The sequence below is a fragment of the Amia ocellicauda genome, chromosome 18, assembly GCF_036373705.1.
Source record: "Amia ocellicauda isolate fAmiCal2 chromosome 18, fAmiCal2.hap1, whole genome shotgun sequence".
NCBI lineage: Eukaryota > Metazoa > Chordata > Actinopteri > Amiiformes > Amiidae > Amia > Amia ocellicauda.
In genome coordinates, this window is record NC_089867.1 from 18,664,421 (window position 1) to 18,692,408 (window position 27,988).

The following is a 27,988-nucleotide window of genomic DNA, read 5'->3' on the forward strand; positions in this document are numbered from 1 at the left end:
CCAGAGCTTTAATGCAAGGATCTCCAAGGTCATATTGGCTAATAAAATCCTCCCTTCAATCTGATTGTAGGATTACTGATTCTAAGTAAATTGGCATTATTCACCTTGCATCATTCCTAAGCTGGGCTGAAATATTCAGAAAACTGGTTCACCCAATGCTAAACCTGTTCTCCGTGCAGGAGGGGGGCGAGGGTGTGTGTGTGTGTGTGTGTTGCTGTGTATATTTGTGTGTGTGTAGGGGGGTCACTTTCACTTGTCAGGCTGAGGTACAGTTACTCCCTGATGTGACAGTGTGCCTTCACAATTGTAAACTGAGGTGAGTTCATCACTGAGCAGGGTGTACATGTGTGCCGACACACAACGTGTGGCAATGGGTGTTTGGACACTTGTACAAGCAGAAAACCTATACTCTATTTTAAACTTGTACACGTTTGTAGACACAGATATATTTAGCATTTTGTATTCATTTGTTTTCTGCCTTGATTTCTTGCAGGATGAAGTAACTTCCAGGAAAAGGGTGATTTGCTCCCACAAAGAGAAAACGAGGTAGGATGAATGTTCAGCATGTCTAATTACAGTCTTCACTATTACCCCATTCACATCAACAACACAGTAAAGTGTCTTCATTAATCCCTGCGGATCAATGCAATCCAAGTTGTAAAAATTGACAATTGACTTATTAGAATTGCACAGTTTTATTTTGAGGCTGATTAACATAAAATTAAGTATAATTGTAGAGAACTGCAGTGGAAACCCTGCACTACCAGAGTCCACAGGGGTATATTTCACTGCTTTTCAGCACTTGTGTATCTAACACTGACTCTGATTGCATTTTGTCAGCTACCATCCTGCACACATAGAGGAGAAACAAAAAGAAGAAAAAAACTAGGAGCTGTCAATACATATTAGTTTTTCATAGCTATTAAAGCCTTGAATTTTGAAGGTTTTAAATGAAAAGTGCTGCTCTAAAGATATATAACGCTGTCAAAGTGTAATGGTGGAGTATATATTTGTAATTAGGGCAAATGCACTAGCTTTGCCTGTGGGTTCCAAGTCACTAACAATCTAGGAATAAAGAGTGATGCTGTGTACTGTATCATGTCATAAAGAATGAAGCTGCAGTGAGGTTTTCTCGTGTCACCTGAGGGCCCTCGTGCCATGAAACAATGGAGTCTGGGAGGCTCATTCCAATCCTCTATCAATATCTGGACAAGATGACCTAAATCGCTACAACCAGAGTATTAATCAGGGAGAAGGATGTGCCTTAATGAAATCAAATATTCAAAACAGAAATATCTGAATATGTTTGTGTACATGTACAATAGCAGGCCGGCCAACTGATACAGAGATAATTAGAAACTGATGTTTGATGTTTAGGTTTTACCGTCTGGGAAAAAAAAGGCAAAGTTTAACAGAAAACAAATATTTAAACCTAGAGTAAAAAGATTTTTTTTTTGGGTATTTTAATTCCTCCTGTGACTCAGTTGTATTGATTGGGGGATGAACAGAGGGCAAATCTTTGGAGGGAAAGAGGCTCAGTAAATTGAAATACTGTCTGATATTTTCAGCAGCAGTCTTTGGAGCCCTAGTGCATCTTTGAGATGGGAACATGCATCCTCTGACTCCTCTTGCAATACGACCCAATTCTCTGTTTGTTTCATCCCTAGTAGCTGGAGTATAGTTAGTTTAATTGGGTTTTGATATATTTAATTCAGCTAATCAGAAAACCCAACTGGCTTTACATGGTGCCGGCTTGCCTTCTCCATACCTCTAGGATCCCAGAGACTAGGAAGAAGTCTCCCAGAACCACTTCCCTCTTAAACAGTGGGAAGAAAATTAAACAGCTGAATTTGTTTTCATTGGTTCTCACTTTCCATAGGGAGTTGGAGGCTTTTAATTATGCTAGCAACGGAGACTTTTGTATTGCTGTTTTAAAACAACATTATTCACAGCTCCTTTTTACAATTTCTGTCCAATCAGCCCAAAAATATCATGACTGTTGGGCAACAGTATGTTTGGAAAGCAGACATGCTATACATTTTATTATGTTGGCATCTATATTCAGGACTTTTTGTTTGCTAGTTTTTTAATGATTTCCATTCCTTTTTTCCCCTTCTACTCGCCAGATGTCTTACTAATTTCATGATATGTCCATTGTAGTTGACATAAATTCTTTCTTGTATGGGTTTAAAGGGGACACCAACCCAGAGAAAGAGTCACTTGTACTTAAGGAAAAAATGAGTGAGAAGGAAGGCTCTGTGGGGTTGAGCATGGCTGTAGATAAGACACAAGCCTAAATCCTGAACTTGATTAGTCATTAATGATGTTACCTTTCCCTTAAGAATAGTCTGGGTATTGCATTGTATTGTAGAAGTTAACACAAAAACTAAATGAAAAATAAAAATCAGAACAGATTAGTTCATTGTGAAGATTTTTCAAATTAGCAATGAGACACGTAATCAGACACGTCATCTTGTGGTATGTACAGGAAGCAGATCCTGATCAGTCCTCAAATAATTTGTTCTTCTATGTTATTAAAGAAATGTATACACTGCAGTTTATAGAACATTGTCAAACATAACAAAGTAATTAATAAAACATTGGTACATCCACACATAATTGCTAATAAAGTATTGATTAAACATTAGCTGGGGACATTGCTTGAAACAGAAAACATAATATCTTGTTTCCAAGCAGTTTGAAACTTTTTATTAGTCATATTATTATTAATACAAGTAACTGCCAGCCCTCTCACCTCCCCATTGGAGCCACCACTCCCTCTCTCTCTCTTTTTGGCCTTTGAGTTTTTCCAGTGTGTCAAAACATGCAAAGGCAACATGGAAACGCCAGCACTGTGTAAATATTTATGATGTAACATCTCCATGTGAATAGACTTTCTTCAGAATCCATCCATCTTTCCCGCCAAAACCTCAAAGCCCTCCTCCCAGTGGCTGGAGCCCATAGGAAGCAGAGACAGGAGCAGCGTGTCCCCCTTTCATCCAGAGTATTTGTTTTTCCTTTGACATTGGGCTGTCCAGCTGTGAGGGCATTTTTGTTGTTGTTCCCCCCACTTTTATTCATAAAAACTTCAAAGCCCATTTCCACCATTGTTTCGTAGACGTGGTCAATGGCCCTGAAAATGCAAAAACAGAAAAACGTGATGTAGGTCAAATTAAAGCAGTTGCGCTTGTGTCTCATGAATGAGACAAGTGAAATTCTTACTATGACGATGTAGAGTCTTGGTAACTGGCAACGCAACATACATGTTTGTGTTTGTTCGTTGTCTGCTTTCCTTGTTATATAGAGCTTGAGTTAATTACAGTATTTTCACTTCTTCTGTATAATTGTCCAACTAAAGAGCTAAGTTAGTAACTACAGGCAAACTGTGGAATCAGATGTACTAATGTACTTTAATATTCATACTACTTAGTTTTGAGATCCTAACTGTTCAAAACCGGAAATCTGTCTGAAAACAATAACCCTTTCTCTTGTTTTTATTAATTAATCACAGATATTGAAGTACATTGACCTGCTGTATTCCATCCCTTATCCACCCTGCAACCTTTCATTTCACAATCAGAGTTTTCGCTGACTCTCTTAACCTGAAATTCAAATAATTGTATGCCGGTACTGCAAGCCTCATTTCAAAGGAGAAAAAAAAGTGAATCTTTTTTAGCGCAACATCAAAGGCAAACTGGGATCCATAGTTCAAAAACCCAATAGCAGCAGAGTAATTACCAATGGAAAAACCAATTAGAAGGAGCCGCCTTCAAATGCTGTAAGGTAGTTACTCTGGCATATAAAATTGAGATTTAATAGTTAGATATTGTCAACAAGTGCCGTTTGGACCCATGCTGATTACTTGTAATTGTGTACTGACATGTGGGACTCCATTCTTTTTTCCCTTTTTTCCCCCCTCAGTAATTTTAAGTAACCAGTTAAAAGTCAAATAAAGTCTTGGCACATACACATCTGTTGTCTGGTGTGAGCTACTGTCCCTGTCTGTGTTTGAAGCTTTCTGTATGTGTTCTCATGTGGAAAAAGGGGGAGTTCTCCCTTTAATTTGTTGCACTAGAACTGCATTAGTTCAGGCCCAGCACAATCAAGGTGAGATCTCTATCAGGGCTGGTTAGTAACCTCTTTTTCGGCAGTGTAGGATTAGGATTATTTGTTTTTTTAATTCTAGATGATTCTTTAAAAAAATATAGAAGAAAATAAAGGAACAAAAAAGAAAACAAACAGGCTTTCTAAATATGAGTCAATACAAAAACATCAGTGATGGGGTTTTGCAATTTTATCATCCTTGAGAATTGCCAAGATTTAATTATAATATTGTCTCAGTTACAGTCGGATCTGCAGTTTGAAAAGTTAATATGGATTAGTAGTTTCAGAGCTCGATAGTGCTATTCACCTTTATCCATTCATCTCAAACAATGAGGCTGTGCCGAGCATGGTACCGTCTTCCTAAATAATGAATGCCTTTGTCATCTGCATAAACAGAAAGTGTAATATTTATAATTTCCCCATGCATTCGCATTGTTAGTATGCAAGCTGTGCAAGAAAAAAAGAAAAGAAAAGATGAACGTAACATTGGAAACGTCAGGTTACTGCCTAGAAGAGAACAGTGAACTTTTTAGAAAAAAACAAACAAAAAAGTGAAATAAATCTGTATTCAGATCCATGCAATTCCAGTCCATTCTTCTTTCTCTGTAATGTATCTGTTTACCATCAAAAGAAAATAATGATTGCATGTTAGTACCCAATATATTATTGCCAGGGTTGTTAAGTGGTAAACTGCACTATTCGCCATTAAGGAACCATTTAGTGTTTTGTGTTGTATTTGAGCACATTTTCACAGTATCTCTAAGGATGGATGACAGTTTTTTTGAGTGGCTTCCCCCCCTTTCCTGATCCATTCAAGCTTTCAATACCTTCCTTTCCTCTCTTCCCTTGGTTCTTTTTTTCAGCAAGCAGGAGGGTTTTACTTTACTCCTTTGTCATCCTAATTGATTGCATTAACCTTTTGAGTATTGAATTTCCAGTGCATCACGCAGAGCACAATGTGGAATATTATCATAATCCCTCCAAGTAATGGACACACTGCAATCAACAATTCTTTAGGAAAAGTACATCTTTGAAAGATGGAACGTCTTATTATTTCCCATCAAAAGGCTGCTTCGCACTGTTAAGCTTTGGGAAACTTGGCAGTTGTTTTAACGCTTTCCTTTTTTGGAAAAACTTAACAACTTTGGGGGTTGTTCAAAAAGGAAAGCCATTAAACTCAGCTTTAACCCTTGTTATCTTTTGAAAGGAACCAAAGCAACTGACGGTCCCCCCGTTCCATCCAGTCCGCCCGCACTATGCTAAGAGACCAGATCCTGAGTTTGAGTTGTAACCCACTGATTTTGATAAGGTAATGGTCGAGTTTCTGCTTGATGATATCTGGTATTATATTAATATACCTGTGCTGCTACACCAAAGTGAGATTGACTCATATTGAAATCGTAATTGTAATTTAGCAGACTCAAAGGTAAGACCAACGCCATCAGATCACTTTTTAAAACCGTAATAAAGGTATTGTATATTTCTATATAATCTCACTATTTTCATGGTTTGTGTTTGTGTCCCATATGTATTGGCTCCCTTGGTCACTGGCATTTTTCACCTGAGATCACCCACTGTGGGTTTGTTTCTTTGAAGCAGTTTTAAGCATTAAGGGTCAGGAGATACTGGCTTTAGAGGCAAGATTAGCCCCTGATTTACTTTGCAATCACTTGGGCACGTAATTTAATCTCCTTTACCCGTTCTACATTTGCCTCTTTTGGTTGTGAAGGAGGTGTAAGTTGATTTGCTTCCTTGTAATAAGAGTCTCCACAACAGCTTCTGAAATATTTTAAACGGGCATCTTCATGTAGCGATGGACAGTGTTTTTCTGTAACCTTGCAAGTCAAATTCATGCAAACAAGGGTCAAAGGCAAACAGATGGCCTGGCTCACAAATATAAGACAATCGACTTCATTTTAATGTGAGGACAGAAAGTGACATTTGTGAAATCTGTAATGTTTACAGTGCTTTAGTGTAGAGGTAGGTACGTCAGTATCCAGGGAATCAAAACATCAGCAAATAGAATTATATATTAGATTTGAAACACTTGACATTCTTTGGTTCAAAGTTCATGTGGTTATGTTGAGAACATCTCAGCTGACTAATAATGATTCAACAGCATCTCCATCTTACCGGTCTCAGACTAGTTTCTCATGTGAAATGTAAAGTAAAACGGTCATGTAATTCATAGGTTTAGACATATAAAAACACTGGACAAAATTTTATAATGAAAACAAAATAACACAATAACTAAGGTAATAATAATAATTAATAATATATCAAATATACAGCAGGGATTGTACTTTTTTAATTACAGTAGAGGCTTACATTGTGACTAAAAAGCAGCATTATGGGTAGGACCAGGCAGTTGTTTTGGTGGATGTAGAATAAACATACTGGCTTAGCTTTAGACCTTTATATTGGTAATGTAAAACAACTGTCCTTTCAACAGCAATGCTGCATGTATTTGCAGTGGGATGGGTTGTTGACACAGTCTTAGTTGAATTTTTGAATCATACAAAGGGGCCTGTCCTTATATGGTGCTGTCTCAGACATGGCCACCTGGCTTTTCTAACAGTGTCTTTTGTATTTCAGGATTTATTAAACAAAACCCTGAAAACTGGGGAAAAAAGAAACTGACTTTCAGGCCTAAATAGAACAGTAAACATCAGCACAAAGCCATTCAATTAATTGATTGTTGTGCAACAGGCAGAAAGCTGTGTTATCATGTTTCCCTGGCAACAAAAAATTTATTGTCAGGTCGCTTAGATGAATTGAAGCAAAACACCCCTTAATTCATGGCAACTCTATTATATTTTTTCAGCTAGGAAAAAAAAATCAATTGAAAGAGGCCCTTATGTGCAGACAGACACTGTTTTTGATCAATAATTATTTTAAACAGGGCGACACAGTAACAGTTACGAGGTGCATAGGGTATTTATGTGAAGAGTTTTCAGATGTCCTTAAAAATATGGTATAAAAAATAAAAAAGGGAAAATGCACTTTTGAATGGGAGCTAATTGTGCTGTTGAGGTATCGTCCCATTTCTATCAATACCTTGTTTATGCCCTGTAACAGTGTGAGGGAGGGAAGGAGGGACAGGTCAATAGACTAGGCCAAGGTCAATGCAAGAGCTGCAGCTGATGCTTAAAGAGAAATAATACATGCTCTCGTCGTCTCATCCCATCCTTATTCAGACAGGAACAGGAGGCCTTCAAAAAGGAAATACATGCAACGCATTGACATTTGTGTCAAAAGCAGAAAATTCATACACACGGTGTACGATTACGAAAAGGCTTGTATTACATTCTTCCTGCCACAGAGAGGGCAGAGTATCAGAAACAAGGTGAGGAAGAATTCAGACATGAGAATAAAACCCTCATTAATGGTGGACGGTCATCAGTCAGTCGGCTTCGATCTCTTCTTACATACAAAAATAGCTATTAAAAATGAAAAGAAAGAAAAAGGTCATTTTTTCTTCATTTATTTAACTTGACTGAACAAACATAACACAAGAAGAGGATATGAAAGCCATCTGAATTAATGGCTTTTAATGACACAGAAATGCACATCGCTGCTGCACTAAACCATAACCTGGTTGTGTTCACCGTTCGCTCACTAATGGTAGTGGACCTCTGTAAACTGCTCCCTGTACTCTATGTTGTGTTTTCTGAGGAAAGGTTAACTTTGCTAAAGTTACTCGCAATGAAAGAAAAAAACAACCTCCAGACACTTCACATGATAAAGTGTTTCATGGGCTTCAAATCACCCTGCTGTAGACTTACTGTGCACGAGGGCGCATCAGAACTGTGTCACGTAAACGCAGCTTCTGAGTGATTTGATGTTGGCATTGTGAGTGACAGTGTAAATGCTAAAGACAAATCCACAAACGTTTGGATCTTTTAAAAGCTTGGAAGTACATTAGAGTGGTCTGATTCATTACAGCTCTGTATAATGGGTGACAGGTTGTTTCCACATTAATATCTTATCCTCTGATACATTTCATAAAATGGCCTACACTCTATTGGTTTTGCTTGCATTTAACCACATTGCCAAGCTCTTGTCCGCACTGGGATGATTTTTAACGGTCTTCCGCAGAACTGCTGGTAGAAACGTCTCTGCTGGGATTTGAGTTTCAGCAGTGGATTTGGGGTGGTTAAAACCAGGAGCTCAGGATTTAGAAGTTTATTGGAACAACTGACAGAGGGTATCACATTTCCTCCATCAGACCTAACCAGCTGTCACACTGAAACAGGCAAAGAAGAAAAGAAAAGGAATCAAACCTGTCACTGTAATCTAACCAATTATGTGGAAACACAAATTAAATAGTTATACAGGTGTGTATGAAATGCATTGAAGTGTGGGATTGTAAGACATATTATAAACATCTCTGACAATAAATGCATAAATAATGAAATACAAAATGTAACTTTTTCAAAAAAAGAGACAATGCTGTGAGAATCTCTTCTTTCTCCCTCTCTCTCGGTCTCTCTCTGTCTCTCTCTCTTTCTCACTGTCCTATTCAAAGACAGATATAGAAAAAATCCTTATTGATCTAATCTGGTTACTGCTTGCTATTTTCAACAGTTCCATCGAAAACTCCCTCCCTCTTCCCCATAAACCCCCATCTGCCTGCCTGACCCACATGCCAGTCACATGTCCCTGCTCTCTGGCTTGTCGTTTTATGGAAAATCTGAGGGAGAGATAAAGCCAGAGGGTTTTAAGTTTTATCCCTGTCCGTCCTTTGAGCAAGGCTGATGCAGAATAAGGTCTTATTGTTTAGTGCTGTTTAATGTGGCTGTGTGACCGTGCAGCTCCGTGTTTGATTGGACTTTGCATGTGCTTTTGCTGTGACTTTGTGGATGTTTATTTTCTATTTTTGTTTAGTTACATTTTCTGTTTTAATTACCCAAAAGCCACACATTGCCATGGTCAAGCTGACAGATTGCGCAGGGTTAAGGAGATGCGAAAGGTTTACGGAGGTGCTTGGGCTGGCTGGATCTTGGGGTGGGGGTGTGGGTTCCTGGTTAGTTTCGTGATTTGACAGAGTCCCCTTCACACTGTCAGTGTCTGCATTTTCTGCTGTCCTTGCAGTTCAGTCAATTACACCAAAAGAGCTTTAGTGATTGTTTCTTTCTCTTTTTTTCTTGTGTGGATTTATTTATTTGACCAAAGGATACAAAGCCTCTTTGAAGGTTAAAGAAGTTGCTGCATTTATTGCTATTTAAGAGAGACTTCAGGTAACTCTCTCCTTCCCAAATCCCCTTGTACGCACACACACACACACACACACACACACACACACACACACACATTCAATTATTTACTCTCTGTTTGTTCCCTATTTACAGTGCCTTGGGGTTAGAATGACTTTATTTACCATACCATTAAATTAGACTTCTAGAAATACGATCAGAGAACCTACATCATACTGTGAACCTGAGCAAGAGCAGCTTTCAACTCTGTTTGCCCGCGGACACCTTCCTCACCCCGGCCAGAACCCGGGACATGTCCCTGTAATCTGCCCGCCTACACTGACACTTTTCTGAGTGACTCTTTCAAATGTGAGATGTCCTTGTCCCCTTCTTTATGACTTAGAGCCTCCCATATAGGTAGTTCTTGCTTTTTAACATAATATAAAAAGATAGCAATTTTAATCTAATTTGTTTTTGAAAATTCTTCTTCTGTTTGTGCCTCTTAAATAATAGAGCAGTTCCAACTGTGCCTGTATTTGTACTGAATGGGTTGTGAAATGCCTAGATGTGATTTTTTTTATACTTGCTCAGTGCACAGCAGAGACATTGCTCTCTTCGGCTGATACTAATTCACTGTGTCCCTCACTGTCTGCTCCAGTCACGTTCCATATCTAATAGTTGGTTTAGAAGGAAGTCTGTAGCCTGCGGGAAGAGAAGTATATTACCTCTTTAAAAAGCTTTACTTTTATTGGGTGAGCTGCCATGTTAACTCTGTGCCCTTTAAAGGTATTTTAAAAACTCCCTCTCTCTTGAATCAAACACTTAAGATCAGGAATTCCTTGGGCCAGGGACACAATTCATACACGTTCATACAGCGTAGATTCGCTTGTTCTCTCCACTGATCTACAGGACGAAGGTACACGCATGATTATGCTTGTCAATCGAGCGACACAGGCTGTATTTGTAAAAATCTGTACTTTTGCCAAAGATCGCTTTGTCCCAAGCTAAATAACTCAGAGAATTATGACTTATCAATAAAATAATTAAATTAAAATGTATTAGTATCTGTTGTACTGTAGGTGTACAAAGACGTCCGTGTATATATAATGTTAACACCCACAAAATGGGTAGAATAATGAAGTCCGGTGCCCAACGCCTACATGGGTTAGCAGTCTGTCCAGATCATTCATTATTATTATTATTTTGTATGGAACTGTTACTATGTGTGTCAAATAGCAAGTTGAAGCAACACCAGAACATAATTCCACAGGCTAACTATACTGCACATATATCTATGGAAAAGATAAACAATACCCTTAAAGTATAAAGTCTTAAGAGATACACTAAAACTGCCTGCAGGGGATTTTAAATTAGCCTTTTCAGAGATTTACATGACACCTTACAAATTCAATGTCTTATTTTGTTTTCATTGGCTATTTAGGAAACAAAAACAAAAAAAAAAACAAGTTGTGACTTGGTTCTAAGCCTTTTATTAAGGCCCTTTGTATAAATAGGAAGCATGGTAACAACAACAACAAAAAGAGAAGGGGGAAAGTAGAAATAATAGAAAACCACTCCTTGAACGAAAGAGAAGAAGCCTGAAAAAAACAAAAAATCCATTGCTGCAAATTGGCTTGATTGTGACTGGCGAGGTTAGTGTGTTTCTGTCCTTATGGAGTGATCACGGCGCTGTGTACTTTTTGTGCGCAAAACGCCATCTGCATTTCGTTGTTAACTCGCCTTCACATCCGCTGCAGGATTAGGAGAAAATCCCCAGGTTTTTTTAACCAGTTGACAAATATCAGATTTGTCTCTAAAAATTAGCTCCATCCATATCTCCCGCCATATGACACACAAAAAAGATTATCTTTAATACCCAGCCAGCTTGTGTATGGAAAAAGCAGATTAAAGTTTCAGTTTAGCAATATTTCCTGAGCCTCGTCTATTAGACATTGGAGTCGGCAGCCCTGGAAATAACGCCTTTATTCTGTTTCCTCACTGGTAACGATGTTCGTCCGAAAACAATTAAATGCAATATTTATCTAATTCATCATTATAGAATCCAGCATCTGAATTTTTTTTGTACCATTTAAACAAACAGTGTGAAGAGTTAAAGAGCTTTAAGTGAATAATAGCAGCAGGTGTCTTTTCAGCCCCTGCTTTGTAGGGATAGGAGAGTGCTGTGCTGTTGTTTTACTCCTCCATTGGCGAGGTGCAGGGGTGGGTGGGAACTGATCTCGCTGTGTGACCTGAGTACTGTCCCGTTGTCACGGCCTCACTGGATAGGTGTTTGATGCAAACTGTACGGTCGACAAAACACTTGTGAACAAGAGCAAGAAGTTCAAGAAGGAGAAGGAGGAGGAGGAGCAGCAGATGAAGGAAAAAGGCAGTAGATTCAGTGTTCAAAGGATTTCAGTGTCTTTAGTTCAGTGGGTCTTTCTTCAGATAAACCTTGCAGATTAACAGCAGGTTTATTTTGTAAAATGCGAAAAAGGAATGGGGCTTTAAAATCCCAGCTCTTTATGATCCCCATGAAAATGAACCCAAGGTGTCCTTCTTCCGAACTCAGTGCTCTGCGCCGGGAGGGGTTCACTGCTGTTCACCAGAGTCCTCATGATTCCCTTTATCCTGTGACTTCAATTGCGCAACAGTCAGCATTAGCAAGTATTTGGGATTTGAAGTCTTGAGGACAGGCTTTCTTAAGCTTCTGCTAAGTCAATATGTTATCCGTTTCCATTTAATTATCATACTCATAATCAGAACCCGGCCTGCTGCCTTCTCTGGGACAGTGTGCGACTCTGCAGACCACCTGTATCACTGGTGGTCTCGGGGCTTGAGTCAGGTCGTCCAGTACACTTAATGGGTGTCATCTGGACACAAGAGGCCATAAATGAAATTAAGGTGTCAATTAGTCAATTATAGCATAGTGACTCGCAGGGCAGACATCTACAGATGAAATGCACTTTAACAAAGTCATGTCTCAGAGCTCGGAGCTGGCATTCTGTCTATCCCAGACTCACTGTTGACAGAAGTGCTGAAAGAAGCCTGGCTTTGTAATTGCATTTTCCAGAGGATATCTTTTTTGATAAACAATTTCCTTTCATGGTATTTGTTTTTCTGATGCAAGGATGTGCTTTTTTTCTTTTTCTTTTTTTTTTTTTTTTTTACCCCCGATTTAGCTTCAGAGAATTTTATAATTTAGTAATTAAAATCTTTGATAGGCTTTAGAAATTGCGGCTAATTGAATTTAATGGGAAGATGAATTTCAATTTTATTTGATTACAGAGACCCCTGGCATAGGTATTTATGGAAAAAACTGAACAAAAATATGCTGTGTGGGCTAAGATGGCATAATAAAATTAACGGTAATCGGATTTCTCCGTCATGAATTTCGCTCTAATTTCACTATAATTTTCCATTAGATAGCTGGTTTACAAATATTTGCTCATCTGCGATGGGAAAAGGCTATCTGTCTAAAATGATTATGGAAAGAGCCTTCAGAAATGTGCCTTTTTTCTGTTTGCCTTTTAAAAACCAGATTGCAAGAGATCACAATTAGGGATATTGCATTATGAGTGTCTGCATCCGGAGAGAAATGTTAAAAATATTATGATTAAAAGAGGGGGAAAATAAAAGCATGTTGAAAAATATGATGAGCTTTAAATACATTTGCAAAGTGCATTTGCAGAGATGCTGAAAACTGCCAACTCTGTAAAAAAAAAAAAAAAAAAATATATATATATATATATATATATATATATATATATATATACACACATTTATGTATATATATAATTGCAGAGTTACGGGGAGGAGTTTTTTTATTATTATTTATAATGTTTTCTCCATGTGTAATGTGTTGTTTTTTTCTAATGGAAAAGTTAAATTAAGTGGATATTTAGCTGCTGTCAACAGAACTCAGAATAATTAGTGAATATTCAAGAATCATTAACATGACAAGTAAAATCCCTTCATAGGGAAAAATACTGTATGAGACCATATTTGAGTGTCACACAAGTGACATTAATACATTATTATTTTTTGTATGGACATTCATCACTGCCAGCCTTAAAAAAACAAAACATAACTTTCTAAAATGTGTGGATGAATCATATCAGCGATATCAAAATGTAGTTTTTTTTCTTGATGTACACTATTCAGTTTGCTGAGTCCTCTACTTATTTATTTTTTCTACTTTCCACCTACTATCCGCTCGCTTCCCAGACTACAAAATGTGTGCAAATAAGGGGATTTTTCATTAAAAAAAAATTACAAACTGACCCTCATTCCTCCCACCCCCCCACCCTTGTGCAAAAAAAAAAAAAAAAAAAAAAAGTGACTGCCATTTGTGGGGACGGTTGCAGTCACTCTCCCTTGATCCCTAGCCTTTTGTAAACGCCCCCCCCCCCCCCCTTTCTCTTCACTGCCCCCCCAACCACCCCCTTCCCCACATGCATTACCCCACTGCCAGAGCCGGCAAGAGAGTTCAAACACAATCTAACTCTCGGCAAAGGTCAGATTTCTCACTCGGCAGGTCCCCCGGCTTTTAGCACAAAAGCTGCTGAATTCACATCTTTCAACTCAGCCCTGGCTTTTGTCCTGGTGGAATGGGACTCTTACAGGAGCTCTCCAGCAGACCAGCAGCCCCCAGAGCGCACGGCCAGGGGCTGCTCGACGTCTGCCCCGGCCTTCCTTTGACTGACGCACCCCCAGGACGCTAGGTACCCCTCCCCACCCCCCCGCCCCTCTGTAGCTATACAGCTAACCCTTCTGCTGTGACTATAAACATCAGCCGACTTCAGATACTCCCATAGACTGTTGACTTATTTACTTATTTATGCATTGATGTGTTTATTTAAATAACATCGAGTCGTGTGCCGCACCTGAAGTTTGGGTCTGTTCTCTGGTGTTTATCGGCCTTGCTGGTTTCTCTGTCTGTGTCATTCTGCACTTCACAATAGCTATTATACAGCTGATGCAACAGTTACCTTTTGATTGCAGTGCAGAAAGGAAATTAAAACAAGAAGAAAAAAAATGTTACAATTCAGCTAATTAGGACGCGGTGCTCTAGCCTTGGAAACACCTATCCCGGGCTTTCGGGAAAAAATAAAAGCTTTTCATTGAGACGCTTAACCTCTTTGATTACATGACACTGCTGAATTTCCACTGTGTTTTTACAACCGCTTTTGCATGTCTTACAGCAAATTGTTGATTGTTCAATTTTTTCACAAACTTAAGCAGTTAGGCTAGATCTCCAACCTGTAATTTGACAAAGGAAGAAATGCGTTAAAAAGGCTGTGCACTGTGGATGTATCTATACTAGTTCAAACAAATGTGATGAATCCTCTTGACATGTTCTCAGGATATGGAGAGCATGGTTGAAGGCTGCGGTATGTTGTAGACAATTATCTCCTGCTTTCCATCTAGGAATTACCATTCTCTACATTTCAGTATAGTACACAACTGTAAGACAGTAGTTCAACAAAAGCAAACTGAGTCCAAAATACTCGGGGGGGAAAAATGAATAAAACATCACAAAACAAGTGTCTCCATTTTTTATTTTTTTTATTTTCATTTTTTGGCTGAGATTCATTAGTTTACATTGTATAATATACAAATCTCGTTTTTAGTTTTAGCTTCAAGAAACCCAATTAGTTGCATAAAATATTGTACACAAACAATTTTGAGCTTTTAAGGCCCTTTCAAGGCTTCCTGTTTGGGTAGTCCCTCGAGTGATACACAACAGATGTCTCATCTCCAGCTGAGCTTCTAAAATACACATTTTATTTGCCCAACTAATACATTTGTAGTCATATCTCCCCTAATTGGTACTTTATACCACACTGTATTTAGGCCTATTTAAACACAGTTCTAAAACAGTGCTAAATTAAGTTAAATTAAGTGATATTTATATACTGGTGAACATGGCGTTTTGTAGTCTCTGCTTTGTTTGTAATTGAAAATGAAAGAGCTGGATTAGGAAGAAAAATTATGTATAAGCCTCAAAAAATGCTATTGATCAAAGAAAGGTACACATATGTATCTACATACTGTAGAGTTTCCCTCCTTAGAAGTGCTTGGGTACCGAACATTAAAAACGGGTCTATTCTTCCGAGGGTGTGGAAACTGAGAGAAAAATAGAATCTTTCATGGTCTTTCATAAACTGATTTTGTGCTTCAAAGGTATTTCTTTCCCCTCAATCTTTTGATGGCAAGGCTTGTCATACAGTATCAAAAGTCAGCTAAAGGTAATGTGGAGGTGATGTGTGTTTGATGTGATCAGTGCTTTATTTAGGGTAAAAACATAATGTGTCTTCAGAACAATGAGCTTACAGTTGGTTTAACTGACTTCATTTCCCTTAGGTAGCTTACCATAACAATAGCCCATGTTGCCCCGATTCTTGACCCTATTTTATACTTTTCAGTCTTTGCTTTTTCATGTCAGGGTTGAGGTAGTGCGTGAATGCGTGCGTGCGTGCGTGCGTGCGTGCATGTGTGGAGGGGAGGAAATACTACGACTGTGTAAGAGAGCAGCCTTTATTTTTGCATAGATATCAAATAGGACGATACATTTTCTATTGTTTGAGTATGAGTCATAATAATTACTAAATCAACCAGAAACCTGTTTTTTCTCTTCTTCTTCTTATGTATGTATATATAGCATTAACATCAAACAGGAACACAACAGGAGCAGGATTTCTTGCATCATAAATGTAATTCAGCAAGTAGCAAATAACCTGAGTTTCAATAACTGTTGACTTTTAACTTTTTAACTTATGTAGCTATCTGAATGCTTTTAAAAAATACAACTAAATCAATAAAAATTAAACCATTTCCTCAACATAAGCTTTTTCCTTTCTTTTCTTTTCTGTTAATTCTGGTAAAAGTATGAGCTTAACATTAGTTGTTTATATAAACAGATAAATACAAAACATGTTTGTGAAGCCCAAAAGCATTTTTGCATGCCTCTGGTGAAGAAACTGCCAGGCAAATAAGGCGTTTAACTTATAAAGTATTCATTGTCACCTGGTAACAGCTTGCAGTTGATCATTTCACCTGAAATTACAATGGAAACCGATACCTTATCAGAAACAGAGGGAGAGAGAAAGAGAGGGAGAGGAGGGAGAAAGAGAGGGAGATATAAGTGTGTGTGTGTGTGTGTGTGTGTGTGTGTGTGTGGGGCGGGGGGGGGGGTTGGGTGTGTGTCACAGCTTCAGGAATGCACTTTATATAACAATTAACTGCTCCCTAGATCAGATTACAAATAGTGAGCCAGGTTTCTAATCAATATTTTCCTTTTTTTAACTTAAAAAAAAAACAGTGAAGAAAAAGCCATGAAAATCATTTCAAAGGTAGCCACCACCCGATCAAAGTATTTTCAAAATATAATATGCGTCTGTAGGCCTTCTCTCGTGGTTCACTTCCTTCCGTCAATACTGCTTGTAGAACTGTTTGTGTGTGTGTGTGTGTTTGTACAGAAAGATAAACATAAATATGTAATGAACACACTCTGAACACCCCGTTACTGGAGGAGATTGGAAGTTCTGATTTCAGATGTGTGCACATGCATTAGAGTGTACTCTCCAAATAAGAAATTGTAATTTCCCCAAAAAAAAAAAAAATGTTTTCAAGATGTTTGCTTTAATATTTTTTTAATGATTTTTAAGTCATACAAATTGAAATCATGCAATACTATTTTTTTACAGTAAACACATTTATTTAATATATTGCTTTATGCTGTTTTTTAAAAATGTGACTTTGAGTTGATTAAATTGAAAGCAGATAAATAAATAACACTTTAATGAACACACTAAAGGCTGAGTTTCATTTAACTGTAAATTTAAGTTCTTCGAAATCAAACTTGAAACTATTTTTTGTTCAGATCTATATTTAGCATTCTTAGAATCTTTATAACAAATTATTTCTTCTAAAACTATATATTAGCTTTTAATACTAAACACTCCAGAATGAATAATCATTCTTTTTTGTGTTCATAAAAAATCTTCAGAAATATTCCTTTGAATACCTTAAAATAAACAAACATAAAAATGACAATCCTCAACATCAGTACTGTCTTAAATATGTGTGTGTATATATTGCTTTTGTCCAGGAACTCTGGTTGCTTTTTAAAAATGCTTTTATGATGCCCCCCTCCCCTTTTTTTAAAAGAGCAGGGGATAGCTCCACCCCACGAGAGTTGAAAGGCCAGTAGACCACAGAGATAGCAAGGCCAGCCCACTATGGGAAGAAACTGCTAGGGTTCCTGCTCCACTGTAATTTCCTATCTGCTTATTCAGAGAACATCACGAACAGCTTGGTGTGTGTATGAGAGAGAGAGGGAGGGAGAGAGAGAGAGAGAGAGAGAGAGAGAGACAGCGAACAAGCGAGCCAGGCAGGGGCAGGCTTAGTATTCTTTCACCTGCCCCCTGTGGAACGACAGGAAGGAGGGGCTAAACTGTAGCTGCCAATCAAATCCATTAATTGTAGCCAGCATTATCTCCCTTTCCAAACTATTGACAGATTACATGTCAAAGAGTTTAGTACATTATTGAAGGAAGTTTTTAGTTTTTTGTTTTATTTCGCTGTTTAGCTCTCCTGTTCCCCTACTTCTACTCATCTCTCATCTCTTTAACCACCAGAGTTGAGTAATATTATGAAAGTTACATGTCTGAGTGGATATAACTTCGAATTCCCTGAATATGGTAAGTTTTTTATTTGTTTTTTTATATACATTTATATATTTGTGTGTGTGTGTGTTTGTAATAAGGCTAACTTTTGTATTGAATAGTGCTCAGCAAGTCAGAGACAAGCTGTATGTGTGTGTGAGCTGATTTGTGATTTAACTGTGCTCTTGAGCGTGCTACACCTATGTTTATAACCAAGAGACTGCGCCCAAGGGTGATTGCTATTTTAAGTGGGATCAGTCAGGTTTCGAGAGCTGTTATCACGCTGCCACGGCCGTGTATCAGGAAAGAGTAAGAGCTTTACCAAAAAGCTAGTTTCATTTTCTTATTTCAACTCAGAAGAGGCTAAGTTTAATGCTAGTGCATTTCTTTGAAATTAAAAAAAAGTTAACACTAGTGTTTTGACTGTGGGCAGTGAAGGGGGGGTGACATTAAAGGGATGTTTTTTCTTCCTTTTTTCATTTTTAGAAAGTCAGTCAGTAAGTGAATGTTGTGCTTTCGCTCGGTGTGCTGTGTACAGGCTCTGGTGTGAGGGACGGGAACTGTCATTAGCCTCCACTGGATGGCCTAAGGGATTGTTGCCAAGGGGGATAGCGCAAACAAAGTGTTGAGTTAGAGGTGCTGTGACATGTGTAAGCGGACACATGTTACCAATGTTACGCTCTTGGTTTCTGTTTGTGTTTAGTTTTTTCACACCCGTTGCAATGTATATATTCATAAACCTCACTATTGTTATAGCCTAACTGGGCAATTTCTGCGGACTACAACTGTAAAACATCAAATTGGATTAAGAGATATTAGTAGGCAGCCAAAGATAGCTAAGTAGTATGAAGCTTAGCCTTCACCCAGATGCCTCTTGAATTGTTTTCTATTTTCCATATAAAAGTAGAAAGTGAGTTCACAGCTCGACAGAGTGAATGTCATGTTTCACTTCGGCTAGACTCTGTTTACTGTGTGTGGCTGTTGCTTTGTGTTTTACATCTAAAAATGATCTAGTTTTTCTGTTAATGTGCTATTTACTGAAGACATTTAAATTAAAATAACGCCTAGCTGTGTCACTTTTCAAGCCATGACAGGTGTGATAGAGCTTTTACTGATTACAGCAGCGCTCCATTTTAGGTTAGTCTGGATATAAATAAGGAAAGAAATAGAATAATTAAATAAAAAAATAAAATAAAAATAAAATATATATATTTTGTTTGTTTAATTTACTGAATTGCAGTTGAAGTAGTATTCCATTCAACTGTATTTATTTTTAAGTGAACCAAGCTTTGAATATTTTTTAAGTAGGTCTGTTTGACAGTAGTTTGATAATATTTTATTTAGTTTATTTTTTTGTATTAGTTTCTCAGTGAAATGTGTTCATTAGGAAAGGTTAAGTGCCTCTTTCTTGTGAGTTTTTTTTTTTTGTACTGGATTATTGATCAACAGTGAATTGCCTGCTTTTACTGTTGCTTCCTCCGCAGTCGTACTCTTGAGGTGTTATTTCTTCCAGAATGTTCAAAACCCTCAAATGTCTTGATTCCTGACATTCTGTACGGCTCACTCACTTCCTATGTGTTTATGTAATCTCAGGAATGGTGCACAATACCATTTTAAAAAGATGAAGCAATCATTTCAAGACTCAAAGCAACAAACAAAAGTGACACAATGATATTGATATACTGATGATTGATATTGATGAAAATGTTTCTGATATTTAACAAGAAGATGAAACAAGGCGGGCGAGGTTTGAATAGAGTTTAAGGTCATTTAGGTGAAGTGTAGCATACTCTCGATAAGAAGCGCTACCTTTTTGGGTTCCCCCAGAAAAACCTTTGATCATTCTATAGCTCTGAACTAAAGTCTACATTCAAATACATTCATATTTAAGCTTGTTTTTCTGTTTCATGGTTCTTTCTTTTTAATTTAAAAAATAAAGGGCTTAAAAATGTGAAACTCGCACTAATTCTGAACACGCCCTCAATTGTAATCTCCTCTCTGAAGAAGTGCACAAAAATTTTCTTTTCCTCTTTATAAATGGCAAATGGTGTTATTTTATGACTCATAATAGGCAGTGATTGCTTTCTTCTTCAGAGAATAGGCTGATTTAGCCCTGGTCCCTTAGCCACCTTTACTGCACTCCTGAAAAATGGGATGAAATGAAGAGGAAAAACAATCCAAAGTCTGTAGCCTTTAATAACCTTTACCACAATTTAGCAATAACCGAATCAATTTGATGTCTTAAGCAATAAAAAATGCTGTTGCCATCCTAATTCTCCGGCTCCTTAGATGACAGTAAATTTACATTTTTTAATTAAACTAGCCGGAATTTTTATGAGGGGGCTGGGTTATGCTAATGGGAATGTTGTGTACTGTAGATTAAGAGAGTTTCGAAATAAATTTAGCAGGAGCCATTAAAAAAAAATGTAGCCAATGTCTTTAACCCCTTTTATGCCAATATCTCCTGAGGGATTTTGCTTTTCCGGGCCTTGTCAGGGATGACTGAGTTTTGGCAATGAGGTGATTAGTATCATAATGTCAACTGATGCAAATAATTTATATTCTAATATATAATTCATACATTGTCAGGTTACTGGCAAAAACAGGGTGTAGCAAATATTTTTAAGAATTTGCGTCACAAGCCCAGACTGAAACCTGAATTTTAAAAGCAGTTTAATAAGTATAGATCGCTTCCTAAATTAAAGCTTGAAGAAAAAATGAAGGGCTCTTAAAATTGATGATAAACTTAATTACACATTATTGGTGCTTTATCGTAATATTACAATAACTTATTTTAGAAACAGTGGTTTAGATTATTATTTAATATTCTACAGTAAAAAAGCTACAGAGAACAAGGTCAATTGTTAAAAAAACAAAATGTAGAAAGTTTTCATAACAACGTGGCTGTTTATAGTAAACACACTGAAAAAAAGAAGAAAAGTGCTCATTCTTAAACAAAGCAAATGTCACTTCAAAGATATACTGTTTTCAAAGTTTTACAAGAACACTAATAATATTTTCATAATTGTGGCCGTGTAGGTCTGGATATTAGTGTATGGTTGCAATTAAACAATGAGTGGTTAACAGCACTCTACATATTTATTTAGTTATTCATTTATGTATGTTTGTGAAAAGTTTGTTAATTGTGTTTACACATTTCAGAATACCTATTTCTTATTCAGTCTGATGTGGCATTTAAGAGGCATAATAATTTAAATTAGAAAATGTCGTAAATATAACAAATATGTATCTTTTGTAGTATAATAATGCATTATTTTCTGATTGACTAGAGTGTGTTCTGCTGCTGTGAGAGTTGGGAGGAGTGAGTGACACATCGAAGGCTTGGGAAGTTTAAGGTTCGGCTGTGTGCATTTGCATGGTACGTGTCCAGAACGAGTCGCAAGCTGAAAAACATCATCATTCACTTTGTCGCTGTTATAAGAAAATCCGATCGGAATCCGCTTGGCTGCGAACGCAGACCAAAGCACAGGGGCATTTGCTCTGTGTACTTGACACGGACAGGGGCGTCTGTCTGTATGGAGAGAAACAGTGTGAGGAGAGACCAGCTCCTGGCGGGGGGGTTGGGGGTCCACTCAGGGAAGGTGACGGGAACTCAAACAGGCCAAATCTCATTACCGCCCCCTTCTTCACACAAGTATCTGTGCATTCATCCAGTTGTGAGATCGTAATTAAAACCTCAAAGCTCCCCATCACTGGGATGAAGTAATAGCCTAATTAATACTCAGGAAGGAATGACATACTGCAGAATGATAAACAGGTAATTCCTTAGTCCCTGGTCTGTGTTATTAGTGAAATCTGCAGGGAAAAGTAGTTTTTCCTCTCTTTTTTTGCCCCTCTATCAATAATCGTGTATTTCAGAAAGAATTAGGAACAGAAGGTATACGATTCCAATAATAATAATATGAATATGAATAATAATGCAGAGGACCCTTGCATTAAAACCAGAATTCTCAGATGCGATGATGTAATACCATATTACAGAGAGTACCAACTGTGGGCTTCAATCATCTGCACCTCAGCTGTGACTGTCTTTGAGAGGAGGTGGACAAACAGGATACTGGGGAATTAAAAAAAAAAGAGGTTGAATTTAATAAACCTTGCCTCCTCTAAGCAGTGGGGGATAATTACATTAGCGGAATTTAGCATCCATTCTAATTATCTAGATAAGAACGAAATTAAAAGTGTGACAAAAGTAATATATTAGTATGTCATATACCCGTTTTCCCCCTAACCGTCCCGTATCCAATAAATTAATATATAAACTAAATTGGAGTGCTGTAGCTTTCTGGAATTATGTATGTTATATTTTTATAGGAAGCTTACAGAAAAAAGAAAAGATCTCTTCCTGGTGCAGTATAAAAAAATGAAAAGAAGAATAAAAGGAAGCAATTAGCACAGTATAAAACACTTGTACGTTTGTATAGCAGCTCAAGCATCGCCGGCCCGGAATGAATTTGCATGCTTCAGTTATTGAGGAGCAGTTATTAGGACGTCTGAAAGGAAGATTAAGCGAGCGCAAAATGCAGCAGTTAATCCTTTTAAATGTGGCGGGCGTCTTTAGGTGTGCCACCCGTCCCCAGGTTAGATAGATGCCACCGAGACGGGGGCCTGCAAATCCTGTCTGCTTTGCTCCTCTGAGGGCACCTCTGCCTCCTTCAAACCGACAGCGGCGCGTGACTCTGTGCAGAAGTTTGACAGCATGAAACTGAACTCTGTGTCTCTTCATGCTCTCAGGGCAAAGAAGTTAGGCCCTGGACAGCTCTCTATACCGGGCAAGAATCCGTGAGAGGAAAGAAACGCACTCAGAAGTACCTGATAGGCTGTGGTGGCATTTCTGATACCACGATCAGCTTATCTCATGGGGAGACGTCTTGAGTTTGCTATCTCGGACACAATTGGATGGATGGCAGGCGCGTTATAATTAAGAGGCTGTCTGGGTGGTCCTGGGTATTGTATTGTAGAGTTGACTGTTGGAGAGCATCTGAAACGAATGAGAATCATTTCCAATTTCATTAGCTTAAATCATCAACATTTATGTCCAACATTTTATACCCTCCTTTACAGACAATGGGTGAAGAATTATAGCTTTCAGTGACACCAAGGTCCTTTAGCTACAGTTTTTAATTTTAATTAATATTTAAAAAAACAAAATAATACAAAAAAAACAAAACTGCTTATTTATTTCTAGTCACCTTCAGCAAGTAACACTGTTTGTTTTAGTAAGTCACAGAACCAATATCCTGTCCTTTCTGGTAATTGACTGCAAACATGGCCACGGCGTTCTTCCACAAGTTTTTTTTTTTTCTTTTTTCGATTGTGACATTCTATTCAGTTGGGTCAGTAGCAGCCAGCACCAGCAATAATTACTGTCGGTACATGATAAATCTGAATCCCAGCTGTTCCATGCTGTCACTGGCAACAGATTGGGAGAGAGCAGGGGGTTTGTGAGTTTGGTGTTTGACTGATTTTTTTTTTTTTTTTTTTTTTAACTCTGAAACTTGATAGGATTACATGGTCTTAGGCCCCACACCTGTTAAGAAGCTGTTAACAGAACAGTTGGCTGTCTCATGGTCTGAGCTTAGTGATTTTTTTTTAACCCCTTTTGTGAATTTCTTTAGTGTGGGCCAAGGGCTAATGCTTAGCTTTTCAAGCTTTTGTACATATCAATAAAGAACATACCGTATTCTCCAGTGTGAGCGCCCTTATTGAAGGCCCCAGGCTCATTTTAGATAACCCTGTTGAACGCTTTCAGATTCTAGGGTTCCCCAAATGCGCTATCTTGTTAAACTGTAATCTATTGGTACTTTTTTCTCTCAAACAGTAGCCTGCAAGCTGAAGCCTTACACTCTTGTCCTTGGTGTATGGATCCGAAAATTTAAATACATACATTCATACATACATCACACTTATGATTTTTTGCAGTTCCACATGGACAGGTGGTGCCACCGCTTTGGATTACTTTATTTATAAGTAAATGAATAAATAGATAAAAACGACACCATCGTTGGCTCAGATATTAGTGAATGATATGAAAACAATGTCAGCAATTTGACAAACAAATCATGTAATGGGTTTCCAGTGTGTAGATTTTATGAATGTGTAATGTAGTCAGTAATATGACAGTCAATGCCCAGGTCGGCATTTTGAGTTCCTAGTGTCCTGATCTGAGTTTTAATATACTTCTGTCTCTCTTTGCAAATGGGTATACGGAAATAATCGGTGTAATGATGTAAGAAACATAATAAAACCAGATCAGCCCTTTTAGTCTCTGTATGATAATGCAACTGTAAAATTGAAACAAAAATTGATATTGTGTGGATCAGTCTATCAGATTTCTAGGAAATGTAATGCAGTAAATGACACAGTGAAAAAAAAAATACAAACTACAGTGTAAGATACAACCAGAAAAACAGTCAGTGTTTAATGAAACTATATGTGGTTTGTGTCTGTATGCTTTGAGCAAACTGCATTTTCAATATTTCTAAAACTTTGGGTAAAGAAAAAAAAAAAACTTAGAGTAGAGTCTGGCAGTGTAGTTGGTTCATGCTTGGTGTGTAAAGAAACATCCCTGTCTTGGCTTCAGCTAGAGAATTCAAGGCACCCTGGCTGTATGAATGCTCAAAAGCACCAGCTTTCTCTGCATGCTTTCAACACCTGTCATGTTTGTTGTAGTGGAATTTTCTATATTTGGACAGACGTTATGCTTGCTTTTCTTCTTTCTTTGCTTTATTGGTTCTGAGATGAAGCCGTTCAAAAGGACAGCCCCAAGAGTACACATTAGAAAAAACCCTTCTGTCATATTTAGAAGTGTCTCACTTAACAACAAAGGTGAAGATTTAGGAAGTCAGACTCCAACGTATCCGGACCTCGCTTAGTGCCCTTCATTGCACGTAAAGTTGGTGGTATTATTGAACTTTGGTATGAAGAAAAAAATGCTTTAGATAAAAAAACACACAAAAGCCACATTCTGTAGAATCACTAGTTTTATAACTTATTATTAGAGTAAACATATTGCTTTAAATTAAAATGGTGTGGGGGAGAGAGTGGGGGTGGCGGGGTGGGGAACAAGACCTACAAGGAAGCAAGTGCAGTTTATAACTTTTCACCAGTATGATAAGAAAGCAGGATATCACAATTATGGGCAGTGTAGCTTTAAATAACTTTCCTGCGTTTGCACCAGTAAGACTGGAACTGTCATTGCCATCAATATATCACCTGATCTTTTCTTCTGAGTAAAATAACGAGTTGGAGTTCTAATTGTTTGGACAATATTCCCAGCCCCCTCTCACCCTGCCGTTCTCTCTCTTCTCCCTTGATTCATTTCACTGCCTGTCCTCGGCTTGAGGAAAATGGCGTTAATTTTTTTATTACCTGTTTGACTCTCCAGCCTTATTACTCTAGCCCCTTAATGTTCTCTGTAACCGTGGAAACCAGATGAATAAACGTCCGCAAAGAAAATGAGATGATTAAACAGGTCACCCTTGCAAAACAAATTCGCTTGGGCGAGCGCAATTTGTGTACCAAGCTCCGGTCTTAACAGTTGTGCTAACAAGGGGATCGTTCACTGGTGTAACTGAAACAAAGGCAGAATAAAAGAAAACGAAACATGAAAGCTAATATAGGACCAGCACTTCTCGTTCTTTATGTCTCCCTTTCTCTGAAGAAATATGAAAAGATGCTGAGAGATTTGAAAACAGCCTGTCTGCTCCTCTGTGTTTGAAAACTGAAGCTGTATATGAAGTGAGATTATTGAAAGGCTATTGTTCCAGTAATTGCTGACAAAACACGCTGACAATAATGTATTTCCTGTAAAACTTGGTAATCTATCATCTCAATAAAATAATGCATTTCCTTTTCTCAAACATGAAATACTTGTTGTTTTTTTAGATTTCCTGTCCTCACCTGTGTCACAGAAAATAAGCCAACATGCTTCTGAAACCTTCTTAAAATAATAACAATAAACACTTTTTAACTTTCCTCAAACCCGGTCACAGCATAGAGGTGCTCGTGTGAGGGAGGACGAGCATTTCATCATTGCTATTGTTATTATTTATTTTACCTGAACCATACTTGTTTACAAATACTTCTTAGATTAAAGGACCTCTTACTAACAAGTATAAGGAGTCCTTACTGTAAGGTTAAAGAAAAACAACGACATCACAACTGCCATGTGCGAATGTGGCAACTTTCTATTAGTCATAAATACACTGAAAGCCAGCTGCAAGAATATTTTTTTTCTTTAGAACCCTTTTGTGTGTCAGCAATACCTCAATCATTGTTTTTATAATTTGGTGTGTGATTGTGAGCTGGGAAATTCTCCATCTCCACCTGCTTCCCAGCCACGTGTGTAGAAACCTGGGTCTTTATGTATGTCCTTTTGTATTTTTTTTTTTTTTTGCATGTACATTGTCTACATGCTGTTAGTTCTGCTGATTTATAAGTAAAATATAAACAAAAGCAAAATTAAAACATTGTTGGCTGACACTGATGGTTGCATAATATCACTAAGCAGTGTGAACGCAGTGCGACACGACTCCTTTCTATGGCCGTACAGTAATCCCTTCAATGTTACCTCCATGACCACAAATCATAAATTGCATGTCGGCAGTCATGTTGTTGTTTATGAAATCACGCAATGTATCGCCACTCAAGGCCCCTGATGTTTATACAAGAGAGCTACCGTTTTCTATTTCAGTCCCAGTGTCCGTCTCGGCTCTGACACCGGTGAAGGGGGCCTGTTTGCAGGAGCTTACTTTACAAAAGGATTCTAGGATTCCAGGATTCTGAATTGCCACATTTGAATTGTCTTTATTCCTGTGTCGTGTCTCGTGTAGAAAATCAAAAGTACTTGTGCATTATTGATGTTTTCATCCGTGCCAATGCCTTTGTCTTTGTTAAGTGATTATATTGCGATGGGGGTATCAGGAATGTAGCCGTGCTGTAAGAAACACTAGCTGCATCTAAAATAAAGTGGCCTTTATCTGTGAATGTTGAAGTTCAGTACGTTTCCATCCAATGAGGTATTGACAGCTGGAAAAGGTGGAAAATATCTACACTTGTAAGATTAAAAAAAAAAAAAAAAACAGTTGATCTTTTGTCCTTTTTTCAAGCTACACCTCTCCCGTTTATGGTGGAGTTTTATAGGTCTTTTACATCCCTTATCAAAAAATATTTGATGTAAATACAGCAGAAGTGGCCTGAAAAGCCCCATAAGCAAATATTCCACATGGCAAGCCGGGCACTGACCTTGAGCAAGAATGCAAAGTTATACCACCTCATTCAAGGAAAACAAACCCATAAAAGAATATCAGGAAAAGTGAGACACTTTAGGTAAATATGATTGAAGGATTGTTTTTATATGTTCCGATTAGCAAAGTAAACACGAGTTTGTTTGTTGTTTTTTTCCATGACGCATTTATTTTTTTCTTCCTCTGAATTTATTTGTTATTATATGTATGTTTGCCTCTCCCTGCAAAGAAGTACATTCATAATAGCCTGTAATAGAAAACTGAAACCAACCAAATATGATCTCCTTGGAGATATTGTAATTTTACATTTAAAAAAAAACAATTAATTAAAGCAGAAATATACTTATGAGAGACTAGTGGGTGTAGACGGTCTCAATATGATCCACTTCTCCTCTGTTCAATGCTGAACATTGTTCCATGTGTAGGAAGGTGCCCAACACCATGCGTACGTGTGCCTGTGTGTAAGTGTAACATATAAGCCTCTTAGTTTGCCTTTTAGTCATCAGTTACACAATGCAAGCATGGCTAAGACCTGCTCTTTCTGTGTGCCTCTTAGGAAGGCTTCAGGTGGGGTCCATGTAGCAGGCGGCCTCTTTTCATACGCTGCAAGAGATTTATATTTCCCGTTGAAAATAATATTTGGCATATTCTATCCATTCCTCGTCTTAGCTCAACATCCCATCAGTTGCGTGTCAAAACTATTTCAGGGCTTACTTGATTATTTTTCCTTATGTGCAGCACAGAGACACATGGC

At 37.8% G+C, this 27,988-nt stretch overlaps 1 protein-coding gene across 2 annotated transcripts in view; it reads left to right on the forward strand.

Annotated features, from left to right (window-relative positions):
* The first annotated feature begins 491 nt into the window (after positions 1-491).
* The window catches only part of casz1 (castor zinc finger 1), a 115,153-nt gene continuing 87,656 nt past the window's right edge, over positions 492-27,988 (forward strand). The window contains exon 1 of one of the 2 annotated variants that reach the window (XM_066690419.1): positions 492-546. Coding sequence is in view for 1 of the 2 variants with exons in the window: in XM_066690417.1 (XP_066546514.1) it covers positions 17,953-18,001 (49 nt within the window). In the remaining variant the exon portion in view is untranslated. Of the gene's footprint in view, positions 547-17,615; positions 18,002-27,988 lie in introns of those variants that run through there. The other variant, XM_066690417.1, reaches the window with a different exon arrangement.